Source organism: Elephas maximus, chromosome 3 (assembly GCF_024166365.1).
Source record: "Elephas maximus indicus isolate mEleMax1 chromosome 3, mEleMax1 primary haplotype, whole genome shotgun sequence".
Taxonomy (NCBI): domain Eukaryota; kingdom Metazoa; phylum Chordata; class Mammalia; order Proboscidea; family Elephantidae; genus Elephas; species Elephas maximus.
This window is the reverse complement of record NC_064821.1, coordinates 182,579,501-182,589,395: the sequence shown is the minus strand read 5'-3', so window position 1 is coordinate 182,589,395 and position 9,895 is coordinate 182,579,501. Positions and strand designations below refer to the sequence as shown.

At 34.1% G+C, this 9,895-nt stretch overlaps 1 protein-coding gene across 2 annotated transcripts in view; it reads right to left on the bottom strand.

The window, feature by feature from the left end:
• Window positions 1-179: 179 nt before the first annotated feature.
• Window positions 180-9,895, bottom strand: part of LRRC39 (leucine rich repeat containing 39) — a 33,874-nt gene continuing 24,158 nt past the window's right edge. The window contains exons 5-9 of one of the 2 annotated variants that reach the window (XM_049880268.1): window positions 9,553-9,689; window positions 6,059-6,204; window positions 5,089-5,241; window positions 4,050-4,186; window positions 180-264 (exon numbers count right to left, since the gene is read on the bottom strand). In XM_049880268.1, the coding sequence (XP_049736225.1) occupies window positions 245-264; window positions 4,050-4,186; window positions 5,089-5,241; window positions 6,059-6,204; window positions 9,553-9,689 (593 nt within the window). In that variant the 3' untranslated portion in view covers window positions 180-244. Of the gene's footprint in view, window positions 265-4,049; window positions 4,247-5,088; window positions 5,242-6,058; window positions 6,205-9,552; window positions 9,690-9,895 lie in introns of those variants that run through there. The other variant, XM_049880269.1, reaches the window with a different exon arrangement.

The window sequence follows — 9,895 nt, the reverse complement described above, 5'->3', positions numbered from 1 at the left end:
TCTGTTTTCTGCCAAGAAAATAACATTTTAAATTGTATTTTTTTATATTCATGAAAATAATTTAAATAGCAGATAATATTAACTTTGAAAAATGCTGTGGCCTCATGAAACTTTGGTAATAGCTTTGTTTTTGATTTCAGAAGTCCAAACATTAGAGAATTCACCAATTTCCCAAAGTAGTCCTCTTCAGCAGGGCGTCTTGCATTGTACTGTCCGTCAGTATTTTTAGAGACCAGTAAAGTTGTCAACGGTTGACTTGGTTATCTGAAACACACATAACATATCAACATGTAGCTATCATATTAACTTTCTATTTGCACTAATTTTGGAAATTTATTTTCCTTTAGTTTTATTTAATATTTTGGCTTCTCAAATTTAGATAATGATCAAGTATCAGTTCGTTAACAAGGGCCAATCTGAGAATTTGGCATATGTATGGATTTTTTTCCTTCCAATGCAGATGGAAAGAATGAATTGTGATTTTTTTTTTAAATGGCAACAAATTCAAAGATATTCACAGTCAGTGAAGTCACCTTCAGGTTTCCAGAGCCATACCCGTACTTACGTATTGTCAGAATTTGTCCATGGCAAATAACAACTGAAGGGGTATTTTTAAGGGGGGAAAAAGCTATTTCACTGCATTTTTAGTTGGGTAATTGTCTGGTTAGAACATCCAAAAAACCAAATTACTTATGAGCATAATTCACAAATTTTAAATTTGCAAATAACTTCTGAATATAATTAGATATCTCAAATCTCTTAACAGGCAGTGTTTTTCGTATTTTTACACAAATAACTCACACCTTCTGTGTTTGTTTGCCAACTTCTCCCTCCCCTGGTGAGGTATTTTCATAAGCGCACTATGCTAATTTTTTTTTACATATAAAATTAGTATAGCAGCACTCATGCAGGGGGAGGGAGCAGTTGACAAACAGATGTAGAAGACATGCATTATTTGCATAAAAATACAGTACACATACAAGTACAAATATAAGTATGTTCTCTATCTGGCAAAATAATTGGGAATAAAATAGATAATGAAACCAAAAATTTTCTCACATTTAAGCTTTATTTAATTTCGTGGGTGGTGGTTATACAGAAGCAAATATTAAACCCAAACATCTTGTTCAGCTGTTATTCTTTTCCACATCTTATCTTTGATTTGTTTCTGTTTATTTGTAAAATTTATCTTTACTTAATTGTTGCTGTACTTGCCAAGGCAAGGACCCAGAATTACTAATTTTAGGGATTATAATATTCTTGGATAACTGTATCCTATAGATCTATGATTCCATGAATTATAAATTAAAAGCCTAGCCCATTTTAAATTCCTGACCTTTCTTATTTAGTTTAATCTCATATGTCTTGTCAGACTGCCAAGGTTCAAATCCCAACCCTACCATCTCCCAGCTGTGTAACCTTGGGCAAGCTACTTAATCTCTGTGCCTCAATTTTCTCCTCATAAAATGGAGATGATAAACCTACCTCACAAGGTTTTTGCCAGCACCAAATGAGATACCAAAAACCAAACCTGTTGCTGTTGAGTCAGTTCCAACTCACAGCGACTCTATAGGACAGAGAACTGCCCCATACGGTTTCCAAGGCTGTAATCTTTACGGAGCAGACTGCCACATCTCTCTCCCATGGAGCAGCTGGTGGGTTCCAACCGCCAGCTTTTGGTTAGCACATGTTAAATGCTTAGAACAATTCCAAGCACAGACTAATAACTCAGTAAATGTTAACTGTTACTAGGAGTAGTAATTCATGTATTATTTTAATAGTAATACGTAGGCTTTAATTTTATTATCTCTTGGTTTAAGTTGTTTTTGCTATTAGTTTTATGTCAAGTATTATTAAAGTAGGTTAGTTTGATTATTTTTAAGTTAGTTACTCAAGGCCCCCAGACAAAAGAATGTAAATGGAAATACATTATTCAGTCATTAACCTGACTATATTGTATCGGGCAATATTGATTTGTATCATACAATTTGTTTTGCATCACTTAACAGTTTGTACCCAAAAATAAAAGATATTCTACAAAAGATACAATCTCAATTATGTTTCATAAAACATATCCACACACAAGAGTTATATCGATAGGATCCTGTAGCCCATTTACCCTAATGTTAAATCTCTGACAAGGATACCAAATACTTAGGAAGATAAGTTTGTCTTCAACATGCCAGCATTAGGTCAAGATTATTGTTTTGGCATAATAATTGGGAATAAAATAGAATTAGATAGATTGTTTATTTCCTTGTATATATCATGAGAAGGTGACTATATGGGTATACATTTCTGAGCCTGCTAAATTTGTAGGCTCAGCAAACCCCATCTTGATCTTTAGATTCACTTCATCTCTACATGTCCCAGAGGAGCACCGTATTTACCAGGAACTGGAGCTAATCTTCCTCTTCTACCACCTGATGTTGCCCACAGAACCATTTCCCCATCTTGGCACTACCATCCAGGTTAATCCTGGACTCCTCCCTTGTCTTCAGTCATCAGTTCCACCTCCTCGTATATTTATCCTCTGCTTTCCAATACTAGGCACCAAGCTACTATAACTCGTCTTCCTCCAACCTGTCCTCCATTCTATTGCTTCTATGACCTTGCTACAGTAAATCTAAACATTTCTTAAACATCATGAATTTGCTAAAAAAAGTTTTTTCCTTTAGCTGAAAAACTGTTGTGTGCTCAGATTATACTCATTCTGCAAAGAAAATGGTAACTTTGTTACATAGAATTAAACTAAAGTATACCTTTTAAGTTAAAAATTCAATTTTTGTGAATTATAAAACCGTGATTTTTATTACAATTGTTTCACTGGACCAATAAGCAAGATCATGATAAGCAAAGATTGAAGTTATGAAGGATTTCATTTTACTTGGATCCACAATCAACACCCATAGAAGCAGCAGTCGAGAAATCAAAAGATGCATTGCACTGGGCAAATCAGCTGCAAAAATCCTCTTTAAAATGTTAAAAAGCAAAGATGTCACTAAGAATTAAGATGTGCCTGACCCAACCCGTGATATTTTCAGACGCCTCATGTGCATGCAAAGCTGTACAATGAATAAAGAAGACCTTAGGGGAATGAATGCCTTTGAATTACGGTGTTAGTAAAGAATATTGAATATTCCATGAACTGCCAGAAGAACGAACAAACCTGTCTTGGAAGAACTAACAGCCAGAATGCTCTTTAGAAGCAAAGATAGACTGCTTTTTACATACTTTGGACATGTTATCAGGAGGAACCAGTCCCTGGAGAAGGATATCATGCTGGGTAAAGTAGGGGGTCAGTGAAAAAGAGGAAGACCTCAATGAGATGGAGTGACACAGTGGGTGCAACAATGGGCTGAAACATACCAAAGATTGTGAGGACAGCGCAGGACCAAGCAATATTTCGTTCTGTTGTACATAGGGTCCCTGTGAGTCAAAACTGACTCGATGGCACCTAACAACAATATTGTTTCATTGTTTTATTAACAGAAAATTGTGCTCTATGTCTTTATCTCCTAATCTTTGTTTCATTTAAAGCCTTTCCTTATTTTTTAAAAAAGTTAATTCTAAATTATCAGAGGTTATATGGTTGAAATCTACATATCAAAATCTCACATTTTAGCTGCTGATAGACTTTTTTTTTTTTTTGCTGTTTGTGGATTGTAGAAAAAGAGGAAATGGCTGGAAAGTTAGTGTTCATTAGAGTAAACTGACATGTGACAGACTGTTAGAATGAGGTAGTGAAGCTTGAAGAATCACACCTTTATTCATTTCTTGGTTGTTCCTCAAGGAGCTGGCCGAGGAATTTGTTTCCTGACTCCACTTGAAAGACTAAATTTTACCACATCTCTCTCCAACCTCTTATCAGAACTGTGAACTGATTTGAATTTTACTTTTTCCGTCCTACGGCATTGATCACAAGACCAGAATTTGGCAAGATGGAAAGAAATCCATGAGGGAATTAATAGAAAGATGTTAATTATACACACTTTCCTCACCAAAAAGAATATTTAATCTATGTCATGTGTTATATACAAATCTCATACCTGCTCTTCTCCGTGACTCCTGTATGTATGCGTGCATAAACTGAAGGCCAAATAGTTCTCGTTCTTCTTCATCTATGCCTTCACTGGGAGGAAGTGTTACTGCCAGTTTCAGTGGGTTGTCTCTGAAGTTGACAAACCTAGCAGTTCACCAAAAAACAGTATTTTTTTAGGAGCCATAGAAGTGCACATTTATTTCCCTGGAGAAAGATCAAATAATAATATACTAAATTACTCTCTTTCCTTTTAACTGATTTCAATAACTGAACATCTTTCATGATTATTTCCTAGAAGAAACATATAGCTTTAGACAATTTTCAAAGCTTGTAAAAGCAACTGTTAGCCTATACCATATATTTAATGTGGTAGAGTTTAATTTATAATTAAAGAGCAATTTTAATGCATCTTAAATATATACTTAATGTTATGGAAAAGCTTCTGTGTATTTTATAGATTTATTTGTGTCTCATTTATCATTGTATCTTTACCACCTTGTACAGTGCACAGTAGTTGCTGAATAAGTAAATGAATGGATGAGTTTGTTAATGGAAGTTGTGGTTTTTGGTGTGAATGCTGATGTCTTATGCTCACTGTCAGGAAATTAAACTTTGGGAACACTTGAGGGAGTTCAGTAGCAATTAACTTAGTAAAATGTTATATATGCTTTTTGTCTGTAGCATAATTGCCTATGTCCATTTATAGTTATTTAAAAGAAAATAATTACTATTTTTATTCCAATTTTTATATTGCTAATGAGATTCATTAGCAGTTATAAAGACAGTTTTCGTGAAAATATCAATGTAGAACATTTCCTACGCCTAATAAATCCCAGTAATAACTTTAATTTGAAAGATTCTTTCTTGAATAATTTAGATTAGCATTATATGAATTCCAGTCATCAATTACAGAACTTCAAATTTAGAAAAAAATTTTAATATATCCATTTATATGAATGAGAACCCAAGTTTATTAATGAAAATTTTTCTATATTGGTTCTACAGCCGGAAAGGAACATATCAGTTTTGTGTCTAAAACTTTTTACCTCAGATTTGTCATTTCCTCCATGCATTCTGGAATATCCTGCAGTTTATTGTTGCTGAGAACAAGCGTAGCCAGATTTTTCATAGTGCCGATTGTTTCTGGCAAGCATGTTATTTCGTTCCGTTGTAGCCATAGAGTATGTAGACTCTGCATTCTGAAGGATTAAGAAAAAAAAGTTTCTACAATTAATACCACATAATATGAAACCCTGGTTTTTATTAACTTAAAAATAACAGAAGTCTCACCTTTTATAACATCTTCTATAGCCAATGTAGCTATTAAGTTAACTGACTTCATATTAGCCGGATTCTAGAGAAACCACCTGGGAGAGTTCTTCCCTACACTACAGCTCTCCTCATGTGGTAGAAATGAAATCATTGTATTCTAGAACTATGGCAGATTCTTTGTTGTTATCATTTGATTTCTTAAAGAACTGAGGCAAATGTTACTTAACCTGATCCTCAGAGTCTTTAGAGAAAAATATCACAAAGTGTTAATATGCCCATTTAATAAAACAGTATCATAATCCTTACCAAGAATGTTAAAGTCCGTGAAACATTTTTACATATTTTATAACCAAGGCAGTATAGCGTAATAAATAGTTCATTAACAGCATGAACTTGGGCCAGGCTGCCTAGGTTGAAACCCAGGCTTGCCTGTGATCTTGGATGTATTAGCTAATCTCTGTGTCTTAGTTACCACATCTACTTCTAAAGTGCTTAGTGTTGGCACACGCTAATTAATGTTACTGTTGTGGCATTTGCTTGTTAAATTTGTTTAAATCAGAAAGCCAGTTTTCTCTCCCAAAACCTTTTCACTCGGAGTAAATAAAAATATTCTATTATTAAAAAGCAGCATATTTAGAACTAAATGAGTTTTTATGCTTGGGATCCTTTTTATTTTTTGTTTGTTTTTCCTGTAACTGGTTTCAAGATGTTTGTTGGTAGCATAGAAAGTTATTTATATTTTACCTTTCTATAGTATCAGGAAGTTGTCCTAGTCTGTTGCTTCCCATGTCAAGCCATTCAAGGGCAGGCATATCCAATACAGCAGGAGGGATGGTAGAAAAATGGTTCATACTCAAATCAAGGTGAGTAAGATTTAACAACTTGCTGAGCTGAAGAAGAAAGCAAGATTCTCAGAATAAATGTCTACAGTATAAACTAGTGAAAGAGTCACTTTGGTACAATAGATACTTCATATTAAAGAATATTCACATTATACTTGGGCTTTATTTAGTCATAGTAGACCAGAACAAATTTGAAATAAAGCTAATTAACTTCCAGAAAAATGAAAAACTGTTACAGAAAGTTCAGCTATTCAATGGAAATGTATCTTACAAATAGCCAAGTGCCAGGGTTTACAGAACCTGCCTGGCAGAAGCTCATCAGTCCTTCAGCGCTTTACCTACTAAAGTAACTGTGTATTTGTTTTCATCCAGTAGATGAGATTTATATGGGAAAAACCAAACTCGAAAATAATAGTTACCTTTAGTGAACTCCCTTCTTTGTGCCTGGTGCTTTACACATGTTATCACAATCATAGAGTTTACTCTTCAATCTTTTTTCATGAAATAAAAATTGTTGAGAATAAAATAACTATTGTGCTTAGCTTAAGAAAGAAACATGCTGATACGACTGCAACCCTCTAGTTTCTTCTCCCTTCTTCCTCTAGAGGTAACTACTATCCTGAATTTGGTATCATTCCCATGTGTTTATATTTTTACATATATGTATAAATATGTATTATATATTTATTATTATAAAAATACCATATATAAACAAATACATATTTTATAAACTTTAGTGTTTTGTGTATTTTAACATTTTTGGCAAGGATTATGATACTATACTTTCTTTGACTTACATGTTTTTCTATCAGTTTTTAAATGTATTCATGTTGATACATGTAGCTCTAACTTACTCATTTTAAAATATACTTTTATTTATCTGTGTAAGTTGTTCACCATCATACATTAAATTAACAAAATATCCTGACAGGAACCTTACCAGGTAAGTGTCATTATTTCCATTTTATAGATAAAATGGCTCATCATTAGGAAATGATGGCGCTGTGTTGTAAACTCAAGTTTTTATGGACCTGAAACTGCAAAATCTTTTCCCTCTTTCCACATAACGTCCTAGTAGAAGTTTCAAGACATGATAATTTAGGTAACTTTTACAGAAAACTCTCCATTCAGCCTGGAAAGTTCCGTGCTTTATTTCTGTCTGAGGAGATGTTCAAATTCATTCCACAGCTTTCACACCATAAAAAAGTTCAGAAATGCAAGGGTTAGTGGATGCATAAAAGCAGGAAGTTTCTGTCTCATAGGTGACGCTGTTTCTCAGCTTTAGAATCCAAGCAACGAATAAAACACTCTTCCAAAAATTGGTATTAGACTTTTTAAATTTTCACAAACTTTGACATAGAGTATAAAAAGATTACTTTTAATATAAATATTTTTGTGTCTGTAAAGCCTGTGGAATGTAATACCTGAGAGATGGGTCTCCAATTGCTAGTTTCTCGATAGTACTAACCCACCAAAAACCAAACCCACTGCCATCGAGTCGATTCCGACTCATAGCGACCCTATAGGACAGAATAGAACTGCCCCATAGAGTTTCCAAGGAGCGCCTGGTGGATTCAAACTGCCAACCTCTTGGTTAGCAGCTGTAGCACTTAACCACTTTGCCACCAGGGTTTCCTCAGTAGTACCAGAACCCTTTAATTTTAGAAGATTGAGAAGATATTAAAATTTTTCTTATCAGTCTTAATTTTGTGTACGTAAAAATTGAGACTTACTAATATAAAGGGATATGTCCAAGACCTCACATCTACTAAGGGGCCATACTTCTGAAATTAACCCTAGGCTTAAGATCTCATTTCAGTATTTGTACTACTATAATCTCTTTCCATAAATGAAAAAACTACGGTAAAATACCGGTTAATAGACATGCCCAAATTCACTCAGCTTTTTAATCACAGAACCAATCCTAGAAATAAAAATTGCAAGAGTTAGAAATTGGAAATATTTATTTACCCTCTTGGACTATAAAGAAATTGTCTCTGTGATCATCATTTTCAACATAAGCAAGGGCATACATTTTGTTAAGTGGAACTATTATAAAATGAAATATATTTTTGAAGCTGTTTTACTTGTTAGAGCAACAAGTATCGGTGACATGTTTACTGGCTTCAAAAAAATAAAAAAAGCTAATCTACTCACCAAGATAAAGTGGGAGAAGGGAATAGTCTTATATTTTATATTGAGGTTTGTTTTTTTCTAGCAGCTCTTCTCTCTCAAAGTCTGTTATGTAGGCAAAGCACCACGGAAATTTCCTTTGTTAATTTTAAGAGCATTAAGTATTTGAAAAATAATACAAATGTCTCTATCTATATGATCAGTCTGGCCAATAGGAAGACATTATACCAAATCAAAGTTTGAGGGTTTTCTAAGCCCATTGTCTTGGTTTTACTTGGTACAGCCTAGGAATCCAGCAAAAAAACATATTTCCTAAACTCAATAATTAATGTCTCATCACTTCACCTCTAGCTCAAAACTGATCACTCTATAAAAACTAGTAAACAAGTTTTTCTGTAACAACATTGTGATTTATGATAATTCTTAATTTGTTTATTTAAAAAGCATTTATTGAAGAGTCCCTGATGGAGCAGGAGAAAAGTGGGATACAGACCTCAAATTCTAGTAAAAAGACCAGACTTAATAGTCTGACTGAGACTAGAGGGACCCCAGAAGACATGGCCCCTGGACTCTGTGTTAGCCCAAAACTAAGACCATTCCCAAAGCCAACTCTTCAGACAAAGATTAGACTGGACTATAGGACATAAAATAATACTTGTGAAGAGTGTGCTTCTTAGTTCAAGTAGATACATAAGACTATAAACGGGCAGCTCCTTTCCAGAGGTGAGATGAAAAGGCAGAAAGGGACAGGAGCGGGTTGAACAGACATGGGAAATACAGAGTAAAAAAGAGGAGTGTGCTGTCGCATTATAGGGAAAGCAACTAGGATCACATAACAATATATAAATTTTTGTATGAGAAAGTAACGTGAACTGTAAACTTTGACTTAAAGTACAATTAAAAAAAAAAGTATACCAACTTGACGGGGGGGAAGCATTTATTAAATAACCAGAACAACCTAGGTTCTTCCCTCAATTCCAGGGATATAAAAATAAATAAAACAGTCTAGCTTTCAAGATGATCACAACCTAGTCAACAAATGATGCCAGTACTGTGTTAATAATAGAAGTATCTTTTGGATTAAGCAAATCCTTCTGTAATTAAAAGCGTGCATTATTCTTATAAGAATAGGAAATAGTTTTCACTATTTTTCTGAACTAGAACAGCATTCCTTCATTAGTTATATTTTCAATGATGGTACGGTTGAGAAATAAAGCATTAGTAGATGGAAAATAAAATTGTAGGCATTTATATCTTTCCGACCTCTTGTGGAAGGTCACAGATCTCTCTGTTAACAGCAAGTTCTAGTTTCTCCAAGCTGGCACAGTTACTTAGTTCCTTGGGGACAGTCTTGATCCTGTTGTAGCTAAGAATCAATTCCTGAAGTCTAGTGAGCAGTCCTACAAAAAATAATACACAAGAGATAACAGATGGATATAAAGTAGTGTTTCCAGCTATTAAGTATTATAACTTACTTGCCAGTTTCATATTGGCAAATTTATAGTCCTTAGGTTCTTCCCTTTTCCCAGTGTCTGTCCTGCCCCGTCTTCAAACAAGGAACAGGTCTACCAGTGCTACTGGCAAAAAAAAAAAAAAAAATCATTCT